General features: G+C 38.6%; 1 protein-coding gene across 1 annotated transcript; it reads right to left on the bottom strand.

Annotated features, from left to right (window-relative positions):
- Nucleotides 1-1,076: 1,076 nt before the first annotated feature.
- B4GALT6 (UDP-Gal:betaGlcNAc beta 1,4- galactosyltransferase, polypeptide 6) lies at nucleotides 1,077-25,548 on the bottom strand. The gene is made up of 9 exons (XM_010145407.1): nucleotides 25,470-25,548; nucleotides 15,483-15,599; nucleotides 15,035-15,148; nucleotides 8,785-8,909; nucleotides 8,155-8,271; nucleotides 6,342-6,529; nucleotides 3,900-4,022; nucleotides 2,964-3,065; nucleotides 1,077-1,818 (listed from the first exon to the last, which is right to left on the bottom strand). Exons 1-9 carry the CDS (start codon nucleotides 25,546-25,548, stop codon nucleotides 1,671-1,673), a joined length of 1,113 nt encoding a protein of 370 aa, XP_010143709.1. The 3' UTR covers nucleotides 1,077-1,670.

Genomic DNA, 25,548 nt, shown 5'->3' with positions numbered 1-25,548 from the left:
TTATGGATAAACAATCCTTATTTATACTGCTTTCCATTCTTCATGGGAGCAGAAGTCAGTCTTTGGTTCCTAAAGAGTTGAGTAACTGTGACAAACAAAACACTTGAGTAGATCTTAGTCAATATGCTTGTATTATTAACATAGAAAATAAATGACCCAGTCTTTTTCCTTAGTATTAACAAGGGATGTAAAAAAATATTAGGATAAGGTAATAACACTCAGTGGTGGGATATTTTTAGGTAGCATAACATTACAAGCAAACAGAAAATAAGATTATATGGTTTTCATTAGAAGCCAAGAGGCTAGTTATACATACACCACCACAAAACCAGAGAAACAGACAGGACCAATCCTTAGTGGGACTGCGCAACCTCAATCTCATCGCAAGTCATCGACTTGAGGATGCTCAGTGCATCATAGAAGCACTCAGCACTCTACCAGAACAGGCCCTTAAATAACTATATTGATTAATATATTATGAGTGGACTTTCAAAAAGCACTTGGGGTCGGCCTGCTTTCAGTTCCGCTTACGCTGTCAGCGGCAGAACAGTTTGACCAACACCACAGTTCTGAAAATTCCACACTGCAAGCATTAGAACTATTAGAACTATCGTAAGTTTTAGTATTTTCTTAAAAATCTAACTTTAATATTCTTCCAATGAAGACACATTTTTGGCTCTTCTGATTTTGGAGGAATAAAAGTGCTGTTTACTAGGATTTTTAAAAAAATAACAATACCAAAATACTGTACGCACCCAGACACGTTGTTTTAGGCATTAAAATCCCTGACATTGACACTAGTGGCACACTTGGAAACAGTAAGAGTTCCTGTGGATCATAATATGCAACAACCGCAAGATTTTCCGTAATACACATGCAATATGCATATAAATAGGATTTAGATGGCAGGCAGGGTATCATACAACTTTGCTGGCAATAAATAAAATTAAAAGCTTTCTTTCTAGCAAGTTCATATATGAAATTGATTTTTCTATATAGATATGCAGGAGGCCTAGAGCTCAAAACTAGTATAACAGTTTACAGTCATAGCTGGCCAACAATTAATAATTCCTTCATTTCACATAAGGTATAACCTTTTTTTAGCATACTTACATTTTACACTTGTTCTTTCATGCTAATAAAAACATTCCTACAGAATTCGAATGAGAACGTACTCAAATACATACTGAAGCATAAAATATTGAGCAATTTAAAAGCAATGTACACACATTAATTTACATCACGTATTTACAAAACACCTTTTAAGAAGAAACAAGAGCATTCATTTAAATACGAGGAGGGGGTGGTTTAGTATAAAAAATTCCTGGAAGAAGGAGACCTCTGTCCCAACTTCCAGAGAAGCTACAGGTCTGTTTTCTGCAGTTCATTTAGTTGAGTGGTTAAGATAGACCATATGAAGAATGAAGGCTTGAACAGTAGTCTCATGCTGTAAACATCTGAGTGGTACTGCTGAGGGGTGGCTGCTGGCTTTTCTTTCAGAGCAAAATGCAACGACTTCACTTCTCATCCCAAATACACGTCACCAAATGGTCAAAAATCTCTAATTCTAGAGCTGCTCTTTGTTGGGTTTGCTTTGTTTTACAGTGTCTGTTAGTAGCTTCCAGTGTTAAAAGTTTATTCTGGCAGGGTAGCTTGTTACTCCACTTCCATCAATAGTCTCTAACAGGAGCAAGTTCTGGTATGAGATTAACAGTTATATTTTTATACAATCTACTGACAAGTATTTTAGGAGTATATATCAAATTGTTCAACCCATCAATATACTGACGTTCTCTGGAATACCTCAGAAGTTTGTATCTGCAGAGGAAGTTGGAAGAAGAAAACATGAGAAAGATTTGCAACAAACAATTCAACTGATGTTAGACGTGATACTGTAACATTCATTTCCTTCTGAAATACACGTTAAATTCTGAAAGTAACTCTCAGCCCTTTGAAATGATCCAATTACCTACCTAAGCTTTAAAAGCAAACCACTTCCTGCTTCATAATACACTTAGATTTTATATTCACACTCACAAGTTACCATTAAGACTAAATAACAAAGAAAGCATTTAGTATGTGTACTTTTTATGGTCCCTAATTAAACTGGTTTTTAAAGAACACTCAATTCCTTCATGTTCTTTTGCTATAAGAACAACTGTGGAGCTCACAGAAGATTTAGGAAGCATCTGAATTGGTTTTTATTTCATTCTTGAGACTCCTGCATTTGCAAACATCTAACTTTCAGGTAATTAAAAAGCCCTTCCCCAGGTTACTGATACATTTTAGTTTCATATCACGTATCTACTCATGCCTACTGTACGTGTCTTTTTAAAAATTACGAATAAAGCAGAAAATAAAGATGTTCCCAGAAACAACACCCATTGCTAACAGAATTAAGCAGTATTTCTTATTTGAAAACACATGCATTCTGGTTGCTATTGCAACCTAGGGCAGCCACAACTCACCGGTCAGTTAAAGCGTTCTGCATCTTTGTAGCAAAAGAAGGAACCCCGAAAGAAAAAGTTCATGTCAATGTAAACAGGGAAGACTGTATCTCAGCAGAGAATGAAATATTCTGTGAGGAGCTTTAAAGTCTGTTTCCACACAGGAGTCATTTCCCCTGGTTGTACTGCTTCCCTTTACAGAATATCCAAATTAATCACCAAACAGAGCCCTGCCAGCACCGATGCCCAAACTACCACAGAACAGTAACATTCTGCATCAAAGATGGCGATGCTAATACCTTCTGACACAGAACTCAGCCTCTCTTACAGTTAAATAAGAAATACCCGAACACCAAATACAATACATTTAAGAAAATACCAAGTTTAGCACTAAAGAGGGAGCAACACTGATAAGCACTGACTGCTTAATTTGTACATGTGCAAGATTTGTATGTGTGTGAGAAAACACTTTACATCTTGAGCTCTAGTACTGGAACAGTTCTCTGTTTTTCTTACCGTCCTAAAAACTGGACTTCACCTCTGTGATGATGAGGAATGGATTTGTACTTCCCCAAATCTCCCTCTGGTCTTGTTACATTGTACCCAGCATAGTGAACCCTGCAGTATAATACACAAACATTTGTACAAAGAGTATTAAAGTGATGTTTTCACAAGCTACAGCAAAAGTGAAAAACGTGTCAAATCTTTCAAAGCTAAGGCTTGCGTTCACTGACATTCTCTCACTGAAAAACACAAAACACTCCTAACACGACAACTAAGAAAGCTGGCAAAACCAATGAAATGTGAAACAATAATTTCATATTTAGTATTTCCTGCTCTGTTCTTAAAGCTCAACAGCATAAAAATATGAAAATATTAAGGAAAAAGAATGAAAACATACAAACTCTCCCTTGAAAATATATATCTTTATACAGAAACTCAATGCTGGAACATTTGACACTTGTTTACTGTCAGCAGTTAGTAACCCATGAGCACGGCTGGCCATTGTCCAGTCTGTGACTATCAATATAGTCACAAATTAACCTCTCAAACACTGCTCCTATGATATGAAAGACACTTAACTCATGCTTACTCTGCGTGTCTGCGGGATGATATTCCATAATGTCAGCAGCAAGAGACGCCAATTAAAATCAAAAAGCAATACAGAAAGACTGGAAAAAATGAGACTAAATATGCTTAATATTGTTATTTGTTTGTTACATCTATTATTTATTACAAGACCAAACTCCTAAAAGCCTGTTAACTGTTCCCATGCCAAGAAAAAAAAAAAAAAAATCTTATGTTCTGGAATTTCTAAAGCAAACTCCCTTAAAAGTGTCAGAATTTGTTCATTTAAAACAAATAAAAAGTAACAACTGACAGAAAAAACACCTGATTGCTCTCAAAGAATTCCACAGAACGATGATAAAGACGTAGAGATTGAACCCTCACCTGTTCCAAAGATCATCATCTTCTCCACCCCATCCCCAAAAGGCATTTGGAAATCCATTGATCTTCTTGAATTGTTCCACTGTCAGGCCACTTACACCACCAAAGAACTCGTTGTATGGAAGACTGAAAACAAAAGACAAATTCTGTGTTATTAGCTGAACGTGGACAAGTAGCCCTCTCCCTTCAAAAACCCAAGAACCCCAGACTAAGGACATGATCGAATGCCGAATGTATTCACCGAGGGTACCTGGTTCACTGATCGCTGGCATTAAGCAACATACATGGAAGTTGGACAAAATGTTTGCAGGAGTGTCTGGTTTGCACAAAGGGTGCTCTTAACCTGTAACTCAGGTTAGTATCACTACACAAAACAAGAGTCGGTCATGTATTTCAGATGGCTGCTTTAGACTCACAGCTGAAGTCTTAAGTGAAGGCCTCAAACTATTTCATTTTGACACTATTCAACTGAAAAAACCCTCTTTTTAATCAACTGAAAAAACTACAAATAAATAAAGCATCAGTTCAGTCATTTTAATTCATAGCTACATTCTACAGGACTGTTAAGACTTGTTTGACAGTACACACGTCAACCACAGTGAAATACATGCTTACTTAAAAAACAATTCTCCCAATTTCAGAAGCTAATCTTTTGATTCAAAAAGATCTATGGGTTTTTTTGTCAGTAAGCATGCAGTAATCGCTCACACATATTAAGTAATAAGCAGTAGGCCAACACAAAGAGCCACTATAGCTATATAACACAACGTACTAAGGCTCAGGCAACGTGATTGCCAGTTTTCAAAGCACTTTGTCAGTCTAAAAAAAAGAAAAATTTAAGTATCTCTATTTACTTCCATTAATATTGATTTGCATCCTTAAACCAGATGCTGCTACAGCAAAGTGTGCTCCTCTGTCAGACACCGCAAATTATTTCATCAAAGTAATAAAACATATTTCTCAGGAGGCGCTTCCAGATCTGGAACCTTCAAGGAGTTAGGGCTATCTACAAGAATATTTACCAGTGCTTAGCACACAACTGCCACACTGAAGGACAAAACTCCAGAATGCAAGGGGAAGACTCTGTTGGCCTTACTGCAGCATGTTACTTTGTGTACTCAAAGCATCGTTTGTTTTGTCCTTATGCTATGACAAAGATTCCTTTATACAAAAGACACGCATGGAAAGCAAAAAAAAAAAAACAAACAACAAAAAAACCCCAAACCAGTCATGTAATTTCTGATCTCTGTGGAAAAACAGGATTCAACCAAATCTTAATAGCTTTTGGGGAAGGTTGTCACTATGTATCCCTTTCATCATTTAACTGAAATGACAAAAAATCATCGCCACTCCAAACCCAACCCACCAAACAAAAATAAATATGGAACAGTTAATGGAACTGTTGGAGGTTTTTATTCCTAGCAATGTATGTGTGTGTGGTGCACATGCACTTTCACATATATATAAATACATATTTATTTTTATATTTTATAAATATGTACTTACAGAGAGATTTATCTATTTCATAAATTTGTGTTTAGAAATTTTATGAATTTGTGAAATATTTTCTATGTATATAAAATACATAAAAACAGATGAGATTTCATCTATCTTTATATGTGTTTATTTATATATTTTTAAATACGTAGAAAATCTTTAAAGGTTTGACTGCTCATTGGCTGACAACCCGAAGTCCAAACACAGAGTGATGTTTTTAATGCACTGCTTTCCATCTGCCAGGTTGACCAGGTTGTCACGTAGATCAACTTCACAAAGTTCCAGAATGGCAAATACACACATGGAGCAAGCACTAAGTTTCAGCTTTGTGTGAAGTGACTGGAAGAGGGTCATGAGAGAGCACAGCATTAAAAAGTGAAACATAATTAATGTAAAATGGTAGAAGGAAAGGAGGTAAGAAAACTGCAGGACCCACGACATTCACCAAATGTGGACAGAGACTGAAAACAGCATGTGAAATAGTCTAGCAGGAAGAAAATCTGTTTAAAAAGCATTACAGAACAGAAGTAAATTGTACATTTATGAGAAAATTAAGTAAGACATTTTCCCTGTGGTATTTTGCAGCCGATTATCTGCTCTGTTAACAGCCACCATAAAACCTTATGTAGCCAGAAAAGATTTCTAGTGAGCAAGAAAAATTCCCTGTCCCCCCTTGACACACAGAGCCTTTGGATTCCTTTTTAAAGATCAACTTCATTGCAACAAGCTCAACACTGAAAATTACAAATAATATCTTCAAATTAGCAACATATCAAATGTAGGCACCAAACTTAAAATTTAACAACTAGATATGCATTTATGTCAATGGCATGGTAGGAGGCTGATTTATTGGTTTCACCTACCACATACGCTGTCGCAAAATTCACACACACATTAAGAATGCTCCTGGATCTTTAAGAAACAAGGTGTACAAAGCTAATTACTTACATGTACATGTATTTGTCCAGCTTCGCTGCAAAATGACGTGGCATTTCTCCACATCCATAATAATTTCGGTCATTTTCAGGTAAGTGATCCACATCATGAAATATTATGCAATCCCAGACAGCATCCTTCATAGCCTCTTTGAAGCCAACATTAAAGAGCATTGCACGATTAAAAGGTTGAGTACCTGTCTTCAAACAGAAAACAAAGGAGACATTGTAAGAATCAAGAAGACACTAAATTTCAGCAGTATGAGAAATACATCCTCCACCAAACACAGACAAAAAGAAAAACATTGATGAAGATGCCAGTTACTCCTCTAGCTAAGCTGAGCATCAGCTACATCAGCTGTATTTTGTAACTTAAAGAGTCTAGATGTTCTTCCCTTGTACACAAAACTTAAGAGCACTAGCAACTTATAGCAACTCTGAAGAATCAAAATATAGGTTGTTTGGATTAATACTGCATGACCCCGAGTTAAAAAAATACTGATGCAAACCAAGAAAAAAATGTTACGTTTTGTTTCTTTTAACAGTCAACTGGAATAGTATAGAACAGACCAGAACAGACTGTTTCACCTGGAAGGGACCTACAGTGACCTAAACTAGTCCAGCTGCCCAATCACTCCAAGGCTGACCAAAAGTTAAAACATGTTACCAAGTCCAAATGCTTTAGGAACACTGACAGGCTGGGGCCTCTAGGAAGCCTCTCTAGGAAGCCTGTTCCGGTGTTTGACCACCCTCTCGGTAAAGAAATGTTTCCTCGTGTCCAGTTTTAACCTCCCCTGGTGCAGCTTTGAACCATTCCCATGTGTCCTGGCACTGGATACCAGGTAGAAGAGCTCAGCACCTCCCTCTCCACTTCCCCTCCTCAGGAAGCTGAAGAGAACAATGAGGTCACCCCGCAGCCTCCTTTTCTCCAAACTAGACAAACCCAGAGTCCCCAGCCGCTCCTCACAGGACGTGCCCTCCAGCCCTTTCACCAGCTTTGCCGCCCTCCTCCTCTGGACACTTTCAAGGACCTTCACGTCCTTCTTAAACTGTGGGTCCCAGAACTGCACACAGTCCTCAAGGTGAGTACTCACCAATGCTGAACACGGCGGGATAATCACCTCTCGACCGGCTGGTTCTGCTGTGTTTGATGCACTACAGGATGGGGTTTGCCCTCTTGGCTGCCAGGAGAGCCTGCTGACTCCTACTGAGCTGCTGCCAACCAGCACCCCGAGATCGCTTTCTGCAGGGCTACTCTCCAGCCACTCCTCTCGCAGTCTATACTAGTGCCTGGCTTTACTCCATCCTAGGTGCAGAATCTCGCATTTCGACTTGTTAAATTTCATCCCATTAATCACTGCCCAATGCTCCAGTCCATCTAGAGCACCCTGCAAGGCATCTTGACCCTCAAGAGAGTCAGCAGCACCTCCCCGTTTGCTATCATCAGCAAACTTGCTAACAGTGCATTCAACTCCTGCATCCAGAGCATTGATAAATACATTGAACAGAACAGGCCCGAGGACCGAGCCCTGAGGAACACTGCGGGTGACTGGTCACCAGCCAGATGTAGCCCCATTTTCTTGTCCTTGAACACTTACAAAGGTGTTATCATCTATTAAATATCAGCCTGTACTTGAAGGAAAGCAACACGTATCTGGCCACTACTTAAACTAGGGAATGGAGCTAATCTTCCCTTTTTCATTCACAGGATTAGAACAGCAGAGTAACTATTTTTAAACTCTGAATTAATCTGAATCTTGGTAAGAATATCAAATCCCCTTCAGTAATGAATCCTGAAGAGTCACTTTTAAAGTAAACACTGTTACCTGTTCGACCACATAGAAGGCAAATTCCAGCCGCTGCTTCTGCAACATAGGTATCAGATGACGGAAAAAAATTGGAAGATGTTCATGGCGATTCCGAAAGGGAATAAGGATCGCCACCTTCAAAAAAATCATACATATATATTAAGCTGTTACATTAACAATTTTATATTTTAATGTTTCAATACAGATAGCTTGCATAGGCTTTTCAACTTCTACATTTAAGTTGGCTCAGTATATTACACAGTCATCCCCACTAGGAAAGCGGTTGGAATTTCACTCAAACAAAACAAGGAAAAAATTCTGAGTAAAATATAAATAAGTTTTTCCTTTTATGTTCACTTGCTTCTAATTATACTTTAAGCAACACACACATAGGACGAGCTTGCATCCACGTGCTAAAATAGTTAATAACAACAGTTAAGGAACCTTCAGAAGTTCTTGACAATCCTTTTCAAGTTCCCCTGCAAGCTTTAGTCTCTTCCCGAGCACAGCCAGCATAACGCATATACTATAACATACTACTTATTTTATAAAATATATAGCAGTAAAAGACTGCTTGCAGTAGTAAACTATTCCTATACACCAACAGAAAAAAAAAATCCAAAAAATTCAGAAAAAACAGCATCTCACTTTCCATCGTGGCTTACAGTCCTTTGGTTTCCAGTGTCCTCCTGGTTTAATGTCTAAATCTTTTGAAAACAGTTGCTGAATTTCATCAAAACTAATTTCACTCATATTGACATCAATAAGGCCTCCTACATAGAGGAAAGAATATTTATTCATTTCAATTAAGACATCTGATCTAACACTATAGGGTGTATCTTAGACAAACAGCATCAGAAATTTGTAGTTAAACTACTTACAGGTAAGAAAGAAAACATTTGTACTATCCTCTTTAATATTAAAACTTTTACAGGGTTAATTTCAGTATTTCCTGATAAAAACGTTCCTTCAATAAATCCTATAAGCAAAATACTCATTTCAGAGGACACAGCACAAGCAAACTAATTTGAATTTTGCATTTATTCCAGAAAATTAGAGTCTTCTTTCATTTCAAGCACCACTGTTAACAATTCCACACCATCTGCACTACTGAACTGCTGCTCAAACTCTGGGTGTCTTCCTACCTGCGCTTCCACGGGAAAAGATGATGCATCATCACTACACTCAAACTTCCTCAATTTAAATTCCAAATTACACGTATTTCACGTAGAGCCTTCATCCACTACTTCCCCTCTGTCTGCATCAAACCCATTTATAGCAAGTGGCTGGATTTGAGAACTGCCACTGATGGAACTAATTAGCCCAATGGGAAAAATATTCATGAATGGCTACCAGTAAGAGTGGAATTCAGTGAGATAGTGAATAACAGTTGTGGGTCATTAGCTTACGAATGTGTACAAATTTCAAAACTAGAAATAAAGTTTCATAGTCAATACCTTCAAAAAGCAAAAGTAGAGAAGTGTAACACATTAACCAGAAGCTCAAGTTGCTCTTCAGCACCTGCTATGCGGGACCATCAAATAAAAATCTCGCAATAACCATCTGACAAGACACCATAAAATATTCTACTTATTTTCCTCTAAAAATTTAAGTCTTCTGGTGAGAGTTGGAATTTTAATCGATGAAAGAACTCAATCCCATTTTCTCCCTTGTGCCCACACCCAAAAGATTCTACTTGTGTCCGAAAGATCGCTTCATGTTGTAACACTGAATTGAGTAGCTACCTAAACCTTTTGGAAAGATTTTAAATATTTGGGGAATACTAGCAATAAATAAATAAATAAACGCAGAGGGTAACTAAAGAAAAATGATAGGTGGAAAAAAGGCTCAGAAACAGCACAATAAGGAGAACCTCTAAAAGCAGATTTAAGCCAACACAGATTTATTTATTTATTTTAGAAGAAAAACGAAACCTGGCAGTTGCTGAAAAAAATACTCTGCCAGAACAAACTAATGCTACGAACCTGTAAACATAAAGTAAAAAATAAACATAAAATAGATTTTTAAAAAAGCGTAGATCATCATTATGGATGTATCTGAAACTCTTCAATATCCTGAAAAAGAAATCTTACAAAAAGCAGAAATAAGGGCAAATCAACAGAGGACCAGTATATAGAGCATAAACATGTACGAATTAAATTTAAAAAAAATATAGAAATTACTAAATCAATTTCAACTACCAAGAGATAGAGAAGCAACAAGAGCCTTTCAGTTTATTTATAGAATCTAATAGGAAAATAAAGATAAATAAAAGTCAATCACTACATCAGAAAAGGAAGCAAACACCATGTGATGTGAAGGGCTCAGGTGCCTTAGTCTTCTGAGAAAAGTTTAGATGTGATCAGATGCTTACAGAGTTTAAATAAATTAAAAAAAAAAAGAAGGAATGGTAAACCAGTATTTATGTAAGACAGGTTCTTCTAATTTCCTGGGACATGATGAAATTCCCTCCAGACTGTTTACAAAGTATAGTAAACCCTGAAATGTTGGTACGATCAAAACCACACGAGAGGTGGGCACATAGAAATCAGCATTATTTCCCCATCATTGGTGGGGGGCAGGAGAGGGCTTCTCTAAATATCTGGGTGTAGTCCTCACTGCTTCCGATACTGTCTAGCATGCTGCAATAAAACATTTATACAACCCACAAAAAAAGAAAGCTGAGGAAGCAGAAATGATTTTGAAGAAGAGAATCAGAAAACAAAATAATTTTAACAAATCAGACAAATACTGAAATCAATAGAGTGAAAGTAATTTTTTGTTATGAAGTATGGATTGTTACTGAAGAAGTGAGGCATAAACAACACAAAAGGGGCAATACCTGACTATGTGGCCGCACGCAGAAAGATATTTTGATGGTTTATAATGGATTGCTTATGAGACAATAAACTGTAATGCAGATGCACAAATCTGGCACAACTCACTCAGAACACTTTAACTGCTGATATGTGAAAGACAGAGAAGGTAATTACTAGCCTGTTTCGTAACCAGGGGTTTAGCCAGTTATATTGCTTCATAAAGAAATCAAATCAGAGAAAGTCTACAGTACCAAAATCAAGAATGACAAGAGCTTTCTAAACTACGTAGTCTGGAAAGGCTGAAAGTACTGGCTTATCTACAAAGGAGGAGACTGACAAAAATGTAAGTCTTTTCCAAGACAGAGTAACATAGTACACAGATGGTAACCAACTTTTTTCCAAGCATGAAGAAGGGCAAGGAGAAATCTGACTAACTCATAGGAAGGGGAAAAAAAGAAAAAAGTAAATGCAGGTTGAGTATCAGGAGACAGTTATCAGGAAAGGTTGAGTATTAGGAAAAGCTTAAGGTGGTGGAATACTAGAATATATGGCTTCTGGAGACAGTACAATTTCCTCCACCGATAACTTTTTTTTTTTTTAAATATAAAATAGATTTTTCCAATATCTGTTTGAATGGTTTAGGTATATTCAATCCCCGTGTGCTGAGGTGATCAAACCAGAAGATCTAGTATTTCTTACAGTTCATTAAGAGCCCGTTCTTCATCAAACCATGAAGTGACCTGGGCAGATCACTTCAAAATTCTTAACATGATGGTTTTCATTTCACATAACTGAAAAAACCAATCTGCTTTCCATCTGCCTCTCAAGTCAGTATTAATATTATGCTGATTAAAGACTCTTTTGTACTGCTTCTGTCTTGAAATAGGTGTCTTGCTCACGAATTCACACAACAGTGCTCAACTGCTGAGTTATAACCTGAAAGACTGATTCACACACAAAGGCACTAGTTGATCCTATTTTAAGAGTATATGTATTTGGGACAAAATATGATCTTACCGTACTCCTTTCACAATACAAACACAGCAAACCGATGTGAAGAAGAGCAGTTGACTTCTAAACCTTAGACTATTAAGCAGGTCAAAAGAGAAGTGATTCAAAAAGCTTTCTTCCCTGGCTATCTCAGGACCACCTACAACATTTCATTGCATTAAATAATCTTCAGAGAAGTGTTACTTAGATTATAACTAAATACACAGCTGATGATTAAAAAGGTATACATGAAAAACAAAGGGTAAGACACACATCTCCTTGATGAACAGTAATTTATCCAGTGAATTATTTTCTATTAAAATTATGATTTTTCTACTGAATAATCGTGAGAGAGTAAGTACAAAGAGATGACTAACAAAAAAAATGGAAAAGAAAATAGCAATAAGGAGACATATAGACAAATGCTGGTGGAATTACACATAGCCAATGAGATTGATAGCAAGGATGGCAGAGTAGAATGCATCCCTCCTCTGGCAATTCTAAATACCTGCCGGCACCAATGATTTAAGATAACATGCTATAAGATGGCTGACTACCTTCTAACTTGCCTCATCCCCCCACTCTGGTACAGAAGACTCATACACAAGTAGAAAAAGCAGCAGAAGAATACACAGTTTTGAACTAACTAACCTGGCAGAATTCAACTGATGCCTTGAAAGTCCCATTACAAATACTAATTTATATGTATTTTCCAATCAGCATAATCATCATTCTTCTTTCTCCGGTTTTCCACAGTTCACATTTTTTTCAAACTTGTTGTTCCCCAAAGCAGGTAAAATATTGACTACTGGAATAATTTAGTTTTATTTGTTTATATGTGCAATATTTATAGAAAAGAACATCCATATGATTTTGAAAGTCAAACGCTATTTCCGGAGGGAAAAAGTTTGAAAGAAGGATATAATAACATCGTGACTAATTGCTGCTCAGCTTAAGACAGTTTCCTACATGATTTAAGTTCATAAGGAACAACAACTGATTTATACTTTTGGCTCTGTATCTGTATATTTATAATCTAAGAGACAAAGTTTAGAATCTGGAGATGTAACATGGATAACAAGCACTGTTGCTGAACTCTTCACTGGATAAACGTTGCTGATGAGATTAAAAAAGAAGTTGTAATGGAATCGAGATTAGCCTAATAAAATCCACTACTTTTCCTTGAAGAAAAAGCAATCAGCAATTCAGATTGTCAGCAACATCGTTTGGTATACGGATACTTAACTACTGCTCATGCTGAATGACAGCCCACAGCTTAAGTCAGGTGTTAGCCTAAAAGACAAGAGGCTAGAATTCTGGAGGCATCACAAAGATCTTCAAAAAATATTTCAAATTTTCTCCCTTACAAATCAGCAGTTTTACTTGATTTAAAATCAAATATGCCAAGTAGAGCAAATAAACATGTTAGCATAACAGATACTGCTAGATACTAATGAACAGTCACTTCTAGTAACTTATCTACACTTATTTACAGAGTTGTTGATTCTTCTTTTCTATTTGGTACATTCTGACACCAAACAAGACATTTCTATTTAACTTACTAGCTTTGAGATCTATACTAATTAGTATACAATTAGTTCTTCACTCAGTAATAGTCTTATCTGCAAAACATTTACTAGAACTGAAGCAATTCCATGCATTACTGACTCAAGTTACGATTTCTTCCAGATGCAAAAAACAAAAAAAACATTTATACTTAATCATGCTTCGCTTCCAACAGCAACTCTAATAATGTAACAATAATTCCTAACGTAGAGTTAAAAAGCTGAAAACTCAGAAGTGGTTTCTAAGAAGGAACTCTCTTTTAGATAAGAGACTGCAATTTTATAAAGGTAAGAACTATCTCCAAGAGCAAAAAAGCAGTGGTGAAGGTCAAGGTAGAGATTTGCCTCTTTTTCATGTTCAAAACTGGTCTCCTACCTAATACTTCTTGGACTTTAAGAACTGCTTTCTCTACAAGCTGAAGGAGAGCAAACAATGCTCAAAACTTTGACTGAATCTAAACAATGGCAAGTGTGCAGGAAAGGGGGATTCACAGGAAAATTTACCATTCTTAGGGATTTTTCAGAACATTTCCAGACAAACCTTTACAATGAAATCTACTTTGAAATTCCAGACAAATTAATTAAGATTAAAAAGCCAAGCCAACAGCCTTTCAGCCACACTATTACATCAGGTAATGACAATGAATGACATCAAGGAACTCTTCCAGTCTCACTTTGTGTAGATACCTGCTGATATGACCTTCCACTGCTACACAGGTCAGCTGTGACAGTACAGGTTTTACAAAAACCCAGCAAACCAAACAGCAACAGAGCCAAAGTACTCAACCCAGTTTCTTATTTCTGCATGACACTCCTCTGCAACTAGGGGCTTTCAAACAAAACAATTAGAAGTTTAGATTCTAGGCCTAAAGACTCAAAGTTAGGGTCACCTAACCAAGTTCTATCTAATAGCTTGGGAACTTAAACATCTGGGTTTGACAGCTTAATTTTAAAATTTACAGAGGATATAACAAGTCAAAACGTGCGATAAGTACCACTTCCTCCTTATGACAGGGCTTTGCAACTTTCTGACCCCCATCAATTCTCATGTCATTACACCATCTCGTGCAGTGCCCTGTATCTTGGGGTAACAGTGATTAGCTCATGAAGATTTGAGAACTACTTTCTGACTCATGAACCCTCGCATTAGGAATACCATTTCCAAAAAGGAAATTTAAAAATATTTCTCAAAATATGCAACTCTGAATGGGTACTTTTTATAAAGCTAGAGTATTCCTAGATATTAATAAAAACATTATTTAATTTGTAGAAAGCAAAATAATTTGTAAATAAAATTTAAAACACAATTAGGTGATTATTAAAGAGGCCAAAAGCTTTCATAATGGAACAGCTACAGGCAAAATTCTGTTAAGTATTATTGTCCATTCTCACACATATTTTATTCATCATTTTCTGCTATATATTTGGATTCCATACAGTTGCACTTTATATTATAAGAATTATATTCTGGTTTAAGTACAATCCAATTTATTAGAGAAACATTAAAGTCAGTTTAAAACTTACTCATGTAAGGCAGCTTCTCTGGACAAGCCTGGTAAGGAGAGTAAGTGAAGTTTTCTGGAAGATACATTGTTGTTTGAGCAACACAGTCACTAGAATTGTTTCCCTCAGGGTAATCTTAAAAAGAGGAATTCATTTTTGTGAAAACCAATGTTAACCACTCAGTTTGTAACGTATCTCTATGCAGGTGAGAACATTAGCTTTGTAAGTAACAAATTCCTAGCAGCATGATTAAAAAAACATTTTATTGCATTAAAGGAACAATAATTAAGATATCTTTGTTACAGATACGACACATATTTCCCACTAAAGTGAACTGATAAACAGTAATTATTTGGCCTTCACTCAGTTACAGAGAAGTAGAACTGGAATCTAGGTTTTCATAATCAAGCTACATCATTTTGAAGAGTTTTTTTCATAAAGCTCTTTTTAAAATAAGAAATGTTCTTACCTGTGCCATTCAGTGTAGTATTTTTGTTGGTGTACAGTCTGATCATGTGTCCTATTGTTTTTACATTTTCTCTCAACATTATACCACGAGCTTGCACCATAAAGAGATATGTGTTTGCTGATAAAACAAAAAGCAGTTTTGAACTTGAATTAAAACAAAGTATTTCAAATTATTCTAACATCCACTTATGAGTTCAGTATTTGTTATTATGTCTGAATCCATGCCTAGCGAACATCAATCCTTCAAGGTGAAGATCCATGAAGAGTGAAACCTAAGAGCAACAAAACAAAGGAATAACATGGATTCACAACCACAGATTATGAAAACCCAATATTATAAAATATCAATACACACTTTTTATGATACTCATTTCTCTTTAGCTCTCAAAAAGCAACGGACAGTGCCAAGAAACAAATGCATTTACCAATATGTAGAAACACTTCTCATATTTCTTTATGTAGAAGCATATATAGGACAAAACTTGTCTAGAAAATCTTTTAGTCCCATTAAATAGCCCCCCCCTTTTTTCTTCCTTTTTTTTTTTTACATATTAGTTAACTCAACTTTCAGTCAAACTGTACTGCTATTCATACACCCCCAACAACTGTTTCGTTATACAACTGCTACAAATCACTGCCAATCTCCAAGTATTAATGTTTGTAATTATATATGTAATGAAATATTTATTATAGGCATCAAGAGTGAGTAAATCAACATTCTGTGTAATTAAGTCTCACTAACAACAACAGCATGAAATATTCCTCTGTCTCAGCCTTGCACTCAAACCCCAAATCTCAAGAAAATTCTCTGTCCTAAACAGAGAGTAAGTGGGAAAAGCATCTGCATTTATGTCTCAATAAGGAAATGTTCATCCAGGACTCTCAGACCTCAAAAAAAAAAAATAATGTAAAGGGAAGGACAAATTCCCTTTGCACAACAGTTTTTACTCTGGGTAGCAAAGAGGATGAAAGGGATCATCTGTCACTTCAGCTTTATTAAGCACCCATGTGGCAGATACTTGGTTTGCTGTAACTAGTAACCACCCCAACCAAAAAATGCTCTGAGAAAGAACTAAACATACAAGAAAAAGAGCAGCTTAATCTTAATCCAGCTACAGAGATTAAAGAAAGTTAGACAATTATCTCAGGAACTCTATCAGATGACAAATAACTCCAGATCAGTTGACATCTTACAGCCCCACACAGAGACGAGCGCTACAGAGAACTGGTTATAAAGGACTGGGGCATTTCCAGAGGAAAATACAGCGACTAATTCCACCACACTGACAAACAACATTATCGACACCCACACAGATACAAATACCAACATAATCTTCTCAGGAGTATCTAATCTAAATCAAGCAGAATGACCCCTTACCAGCCAGGCTCTGAACGTGTCAGGTGCTACGCTATGAAATTCTCAAACTCCTGGCCAGCATGACTAGCTGGTTTGGTTGACAAGAGTTTATCTGTGTGCAGAAGTTACTCAGCTCTAGGATCCTGAAGTTGTCTCAACACACCCCAGCCACTAAAACAGAAACAAATGAAAAATCTACAACCTTCGCCTGATGACAGAGGTAGGAAATCCAACAAGAATGGTTGTTACTGGGATCCAAGACAACTGGATCTGAGACAACAGAAATTATTCAGATTTTCTTACAGAAAACTTGCACAAAAGCTTCCTGAAATTTTAACCCAATTCACTGGAAAGTAGCACTTTGGGGTTCCAATTATTTTCACATATTTGTAGTTTTCCATTGAACATGGTTTTTTAGGGTGTCTGTATTAAGCGTTTCAAGGATTCTATACAATTCTTGAGATCCTATATGAAGTTATTTATTCAAGAAACCTTTTCCTTTTAAGAATTAACATAAAAACAAATTGATCTGTTCCTCCAAGAATAATTATTTACCTTCAAACAAACAATTTCAAAAGTCAAGGCTTCACTGAAAGTAAAACTAAGTGGATTTTTGCCTTTCAAATAGGACAAAATCTTCCTCGTTAACAAAGAACGACTTTCTTCAAACTTAAACATATTTTGAAGTGGTATCCTCCCTTCTCTCTTCCCCACACTACTGGACAGCTCTTCTCTTCAATAACTTCCTATTTTTTTGACATAAATCAGTGAATACTAATTTCAGACAGAATCTCTGGAAGGTTGTGCACTGTATTGTCCTTTTTAACGTGATACCAAAAGCCAAAGTCACTTGAGTTTTTAACACTGCAGAACAGCAGGTTTATAGAAATACAACCCTAATCCACACGGATCAGGTGTGGTGAGTTGGCCTGGCTGTCAGGTAAGCCCCCACCTAGTTGCTTGTTCACTCCCTTGCAGTCAGAAGGGGGAAAGAATCAGAAGGGAAAAAGTGATGAAAAACAAAACAAGAACCAAAACACCCTAACATCTAAACTCAGCCAGAAGACAGCTGCCCTGCCAGTCCCAAGCAGCAGCTACTCTGGGTGGCGGGGGGGGAACCCACCAGTTTTATTGCTGAGCATGACACTACTCGGTACAGAATCTCTCTTTGGTCATTACAGGTATGTCAGGTGGGACAGCTGCAGCCCCTCCCAGCCTCTTGCCCGCCTCCAGCCAACTTGCTGTGGGGGACAGAGTGTGAAACAGAAAAGCCTTGATGCTGTGCAAGCACTGGGCAGCAGTAGCTAAACCACTGAGTTTATCAACACTGTTCTCCTCATAAATCCAAAGCACGTGTCTCCAGAGACCTATGCTTAGACCTCTTTCTGATAGCCCATAAATCATCACATTAACTGTTTCTTGTTCCTTTTTCATCAACACTACAAGCCCCTATCTTCAAACTCCCCAAGAGTGATACCACCTTCTTAATGAAAAAGATCTATGCTTTTTCTTCTGCTTACGTGTTCACCAGCCTCGGGAATTTCTTTCAGGCTGCTACCAAATCACATTGACTGCAAACACTTCAGCTGTTAGACAAACAGATGTCACTCACTACACACGTAGTGACAGAAATGACAGACCCTGTACAGCCAGCGAGCGCACTCCCCAGCACTGTTCCCGATATGGCTGAGATGAAAGATCTGCTCTGGGTGTCGCTGCAAGGCCTCCAATGTGCCACGGCAGAGAAGGCGGCCAGTGATATCCTGGGCTGCAATAGGAAGAATGTTGTCAGCATGTTGAGGTGACCCTTCCCAGCTCTCAGTCAGCACTGGTGAAGCCACACATGGAGTACTGTGTCCAGTTCTGGGCTCCACAGCAGAATAGAGACGTGAACATATTGGAGAGAGTCCAACAAAGGGCCATGAAGAAGACAAAGGGACTGGAGCATCTCTGTTACGAGGAAAGGCTGAGAGAGCTGAGTCTGATCAGCCTAGAGAAGAGAAAGCTCGGAGGGCTCATATTAAGGTATATAAAGGGTGAGTGTGTATGTATGTACGTATATGAAAGGAAGGCACAAAGCCGACAGAGCCAGGCTCTTGTCAGTGGTGTCTGGTGATAGGACCAGAGGCAATGGGCAAACACCAAAACGCAGGAAGTTCCCTCTGAACATGAGGAAACACTTTTTCACTGTGAGGGTGACCGAACACATGCACAGGTTGCCCATGCAGGTTGTGGAGTCTCTGTCCTCAGAGATATTTTTAAGCCATCTGGACGCATTCCTGGGCAACTGGCTGTATGCGGCCCTGCTTGAGCGGGGGAGGCTGGACCAGATGACCTCCAGAGGTCCTGTCCAATGTCAACTACTCTGTGATCTTCTTCCACCATTGTCTTTCTGCCTTTGCACCAACAATCTCTCCTGTTACAATGCAAGGCAATGCACAAACCAGGGGGGCAAAATTGCACCTTTAACCAAAGAAACCAATCCAACACCTAGAACTAGTTTTGTTCACAGGAACTGTGCGTGGTCCATAATAAGTAAGAAACAGCACTTCTGATTCAAGAAACATATAGAATCCAGACTGTCACACAGCTTACAAGGTAAGCAAATGAGAAGTGCACCACAAACCAAAACAATGTGCCACGCACTTCGAAGCAATCAAAACAACTGAAGTTAAAACTGGATCAACGCCTAACATGCTGAATAGCTGTTCCTACTGAGTAACAGTAGGAAGTTGTAACTGTGATTATTTTAACAATACAGTCAGAAAAGCATTAGTTAGATTACAAATTACGATAGATGACCAGACTTGCAGATCAAATTTAATTTAAAAATACATCTTTTATCATACAAAAAACCCCCAAAAAACACACAAGAAAAAGGCCTTATCTTGAGAACACTCAAAGCAATTACGAAAAAGAGTTAACGCCCCCCAATATTTAAGAAGTGAGAAGATGATCATCACAGCAGCTGGAGCAACATTATACACTGATCTTCAGAGTGGAAAACAAAGTACTGAAAAGCTCAGCTAGGAGATACTCCACAGAGAATGCAGGGACAGTGCCAAATTCAAATTCAGCTTTACAGAAAACAGGTCTTGCCAAACGACCGTTGCCCCTTTGCCCCTACAGTTACTCACCAGCTAGGCAACCCCTGCTTTCTCAGGACTTCTGAAAAGCACTTTCCACGCACTGCATAATAATCAACAAGGATTCAAACGGGTTAATGGAAAGTTCTCCACTAGTAATTGTAAATGGGGAATCATCTCATGGGGACATTTCTAGAACAAGTCCCTCACGACCCCTTCCCATCTCAAGGTTACGTGATATGATTCTCAGCAATACTAGAGTTATAAATACGCTGTTGGCAGAGTTCATGCATGGCAAATTAACACATAAGTGTTAAAGATTAAATGCTACAAACTAAACATACAGTAAGTAGGGCTCAGTTGAAGATTGCTCCTAAAACATCACAGTCACAATTCTAGGAGCTATAAATATTTTCCACAACTACAGGGCAGGGACTTCAGTCTGTAGAATGGATTCACTAAACAACTTTGCAGTTAAGGACGATACCCAAAGTAATGGAATACTGCTCTAAACTGGTTCCTATTCACAGCCTGAAATTTACAGCCAACAGAGATAAACCCTGCAGGAAGTGTTCAACTTCCATTTACACATTTGTAGTTAATAAGAACTTGTTTTTTACACAACAACCAGGAAAAGAAGAAAAATATTGTATTCCTTGAAACATATTTCTTACTTGATTTGTTGTTGAACATTTAATATAATTTTTGCACTATCTGCAATTTAACAATAAATTCAAACTTACTTTATAGGGATGGTGAGACTGCATTTGAGTCTGCATATGTATTACCTCCTTGCAAAGAAAATGTATTAGAAAGATAGAGATCACCTCTCTACTGAAAATACCAAAACCTGACGATGTTTCTGGAGACTAACAGGGATCATTCATATCGTGCAGATGGACAAACCTGTATCAGCTACAACAGAGAAGATTCAAAAGTGGGTTTAGTGGTGGTGTTTCTTCCACACTCCAGACAAATCTCTGTATTCTCACCACCACAAAGGACGTGCTGAATTGATGAGTCCTCTGACTGCAAGCCTGAGGAACTTAATAAATGTCAGTTTACTAGAACCAGTGAAAGAGGAAAGCTCATTGATGAAGTCTCCATTTATGAGTGAAGAAAAAATAATCCTTCTCTAGCAATATTTTTAAGTATGATAAATAATAAAATGTTCAATACAATTTCTAACACATCTAACTGTTAGAATAGTATTCTAACTGTTAGAATGGTATCTATATGGATACTATTCTTTTCCTCCAATCTCAGGCTATTAGTTAATTACATAGCAAGTCAGAAATAATTCAATAGCTAATTCTGAAACAGCATCCTACAGAAATTTCAGTCAGCATTGCTGTAACCACCAACAGTACAACTTATTTCGTCTGGTTTTCCCCCTCTACTCAAGGCCAATTCAATCAAATTTCTACTATTAGTAAAATTTCAACTCTAATTTTAAAATACTTAATTAAATGTCATTAAGATATTTTTTCAATGAAGAATGTTCTAGGGAGGTCAACTTGGGACATCAACAACAGTTTTACAGTGATATTTTAAGCCTAAGCCTTGCCAGTTCTTCCAGAATTTTAACAAGTTCATTTACTGAGAAAAATAAAAAACTGTAGTATCTGTAAATTCTGTATTCCAAGTATCATCACAAATGAAATTTAAAAAGAATACCTGCACAATAAAGTGAAGGTAAAGAAGGACAACTGCAAATTTAATAAAGTTAAGTGACTACTGGGGATCATCATCATGGCTTGGCTTTGTGAACGAAGATCTGGGAAGGGCTTTTCCCGCGCTCACTGCAAGCGATGAGTGCACCCTTCAGGCCTGCGCGGTGGATTTTTCAGGTGAGGCACCAGCGTGCACAGAACTGGCTCCACCCTTTACACCTGAGGTTCATCTGCCAGGGCCTAGCGAGCTTGGACAGTGACAGCGAAGTCCTCGGGTCGTAGGTTTGATTAGAGTATCCTTCTCTTAGATGGAGCCTTACAAGGCTAAACGAGCTCCATCTGCCCGGGTTTGGAGTCAGAGTTGTCCTTCTCCTAGGATGGCTGCCCGAAGGCTAGTGAGCCCATCCTGCCCGTGGACACACTTTGTCTGACCCTTCAGCTGAGACCTGTCTGGCTGGGGAGACCCCACCGGAGGCACATGCCACCACCAGCACAGCTCTCAACCTCACAAGGGCACGCAAGCTCCTTCCCCACGGCAAGGGGGTGCCTGTGAAAGAGTCGCTGCTCTACCTCCGGACATCACAGACCCAGGCATGGTGTGGCCGGGGCCTGCCAAGAACGGGAGTCCTGGAGGTCCTACTGGGGTTACTTTGCAAAAAAAAGCATCTTCTCTGTCTGAGAGTCCTGAAACCCATCTCTGCACTGTATTCACAAGAATCTAGCACTGGATCCCACATGATGCACAATCACTGCACGCTGCTCCCCACAATATCATCGTGTGATTTGTTCACAAAACATTATCCAAACCAGGCTAAGAGCTGTAGAAAAGCAAGTAGAGATAGTAACTCACAGAAACAGTCTTATTAATGAAAAGCCAGTAGATAAGCTCTCTCTCACCACAGACAAGACTTGGAAACGGTTAAAGCATCATAGTTCAGATAAACATTTCCAGGGCATACTGTCTCTCCTCCTCAACAGATGCCAAGAATACATTGAAATAACTGGCTGGCTTAAGTGAAAACTCATTTCACATGAGGTCTCATAATTACTTTGTCCTTGGGAGTTCACTGCACACCATAAGTGCCTGTGGTTTTTTCTCTTTTCTAAGAGCAACATCACAAAATGAACACCCCATGAACTCTTACACAGGCAAGTTCCCTGGCTAATAACTAAGTATACCCAAAGGCTTTAGGAAAACTATCAAATAAAGATGCAAATCAACTGATTCAGAAAGAAACATGCATGTTTAGCCAAAGCTTCTCTGTTGGTAAAGTGAAAGACAGTCATGAATGACTGAACTGCAATAAATTATTCAGCATCAGGTGCTAGGAAGGACTGTGCTGGGCCAACATCATGGAAAAATCTTTGCACCTCTGTCCTGGTTTGAGCTGAAGCTTCCTCGTTTTGGGAAATGGACAAATAGAATTATTCCATGCAGTACAATAATTCCGCATTTAACTGGTTAAGAGAGTCAGGTGAACGTAACATTACGTTGGGAGCCTTTAAAAGCAGCAGGCAGGGGGAGTGACCTCCTCTTGGCTTCCGGGCAGCGGCACGAAGGCAGCACTCCTGTAACTCTGCCAGCAAGAGACCAGGCACGAAGTCAGCACTCCTGTAACTCTGCCAGCAAGAGACCAGGCCAAGACCAGGCTGTAACCTGACGGCTGCATCATCCGGATCGCCTGAGGAATCATAAACTTTGAGCCGTTCCTGCCGTGAGTCTCGTATGAACAGTGGGTGAAATACTCGAACTCCCTCCTGTTGTTTCGTGAAGGGAGTTCTCTAGCTGATCGGCTGCTCGCGGGGGCTTTTCCCCCACCCCCTCTCTTCCTCGCCGCGAGAGGAATTCTGCTCCGGGCTGAGAGCGGCAACAGCCTCCACTCCCACCTTGTCGTTGGATGCCTGCCCAGAGCACTGACCTTGAAAAGAACAGACTGTTAAGAACTATGGTTATCCGAATCCTCTCTTCTTTGTTTTTTTTTCCCCTTTTTCTCCTTTCTCGGTTTGTGCCTATATATATATAAAATAGTGTATAATTGTGTGGTTCTATTATTTATTAAAAGTTTGTTTCACTTTCCATAACGCAAAACTGAGGTGTGAATTTCTTCTTTTCCCCTTAAAACTCCTTCTGCCTCTAACAAGGCAGATGGAAAACATTAAGGAATTCGAGGGGTGGTTACCTTGGCCCTTGACCCTTAACAACCTCCCAGAATACAGCAGAAGACTTATCTTTGAAACTGCCCGAGTTCATAATGAGCTCAAGCCTTAGTCAACGTGCCAAGGAACTGTTGCACACTGGAAATTGATGATCAAGCAGAAGACTGTGTAAGCCTCGTACTACTCTGCACAGGAAAAAAAAAAAGCAACGACTCCACTCACCAGGAAGTTGACTAAAATTTTTCTGTTAAAGGATGTGGTTGTAATTTGTGGAACTGAAGTGAAAAACAGTAACACGAGCAAGACCAAGACCACTGCAGCTAACGAAACTACTCCTGCCTCCAAACTAAGTATTTAGTAACAGGAGAACATTAATAAAGGAATACAGCTGAAAACAGCTTCTAAACAACTACCACGAATGCCCAGCAGAGACGTTTCCATGTAGAAATTATGAAATAAAGGGACAGACAAGTTTTATTCACTGATGATAAAGAGATGCACGAGAACAACTTCCTAGGAAGAAGTAAGAGACAGCATCTACCACAACCTGCAAAAACTGCCAGCCTTTTATCACATGATGTTTCCACACAGCATCAAAGGAGAGCAAGAAAGGATTTCTGTTTTAAACAGGCTAGCTGTATTACTTCCGTTTCAGTGCAGCCCTTGAGCTACATTACACCTACAGCCTTGAAGACACAGGCTGTATTACAAACCCCTCACTCAAGGCATCACCATCCGTGTGTCACTGTGGCAGTCACATTCGCAATATGCTGCCCTGTATTAGCAACAAGAGATCAAGGAGCAACTATTTTCCTCTATTCATCAACCCGTGTCCAGTTTGGGGATCCCAGTAAAGACAGACATTAACATACCAGAGTAAGTCCAGAGGAAGACTTCCAAGATGGAGCGTATGATGTATGAGTGGAAACTGAAGAAATGGGATTGTTCAGCCTCACGTGGAAATGGCTAAGGGGAGGATGAATTTTCTTGCTGTCTTCAGCTATGTAGTAGAAACGCATAGAGATGATGAAATTGAACACTTGGAGGTACACAGAGAGAAGACACAGGGCAATGAACACAAGGTGCAAGATGGGAAATCACCATTACATATTACAATTTTCTCACAGTTGTGCAATGCTGGAACAGGTTTCCCCAGAGAGACTACAGAATCTCCATTCCTGGAGTCATTCAAAACTCAGCTGGACATGGTCCTGAGCAAACAGATCTAGTAGGATCTGCTTTCAGCCGGAGGTTGTATCAGATTACTTCCACAGGTTTCTGCCCATCTAAATTATTCTAGGATCAAGCATCAAGTCTTTAGAAATACCACAACTGCCGCAGATGCCAGGAACAGAGAATATTAGCACAAAGGCTGTGCCCCTATCTATGGGCTCAAATGGAAACCATTTGCCTTGCTGATAGCGTTTTCAGCTCTTTCTTCCATTTCTGTACAAGTTCAAAAAGGAGTGATAGTACCCTCTCCTATCAGGAAAATTATTGCCCAATAAAAGAACAGGAAATAGATTTATATCAAATTGTGAGCTAAAACCAATGGAGATGTTTCCAAGTTCCATCTGGCCTGCACCACTGCCCTTTGGTTAGAATTACCAGAGTGGTACAGTTTTAATAAGAGAAGCAGAAGACCAGAAGGGAGAGAACAGTAGCTGTTTTTTCTTCTTCTCAAACTCATTCCACCATTCAGGATTTCTACTTACTGATGTCAAAGACAGACTGCACCTTCCCTGACTGCTGCACTGTTCCATAACCTGTTCCTAGAAGAACTATGATGGTCAT

This window comes from Buceros rhinoceros, unplaced genomic scaffold (assembly GCF_000710305.1).
Source record: "Buceros rhinoceros silvestris isolate BGI_N320 unplaced genomic scaffold, ASM71030v1 scaffold14341, whole genome shotgun sequence".
NCBI lineage: Eukaryota > Metazoa > Chordata > Aves > Bucerotiformes > Bucerotidae > Buceros > Buceros rhinoceros.
This window is presented reverse-complemented; position numbering and strand designations above follow the sequence as displayed.

Coding starts and splice junctions, on each gene's coding strand:
- B4GALT6 (XM_010145407.1), bottom strand. CDS start 25,548: ATGACCATCATAGTTCTTCTAGGAACAGGTTATGGAACAGTGCAGCAG. Junction 15,149..15,482: donor TACTACACTGAATGGCACAG/GTAAGAACATTT, acceptor CCTCTTTTTAAG/ATTACCCTGAGGGAAACAAT. Junction 8,272..8,784: donor ACTGTAAGCCACGATGGAAA/GTGAGATGCTGT, acceptor ATTTTTTTGAAG/GTGGCGATCCTTATTCCCTT.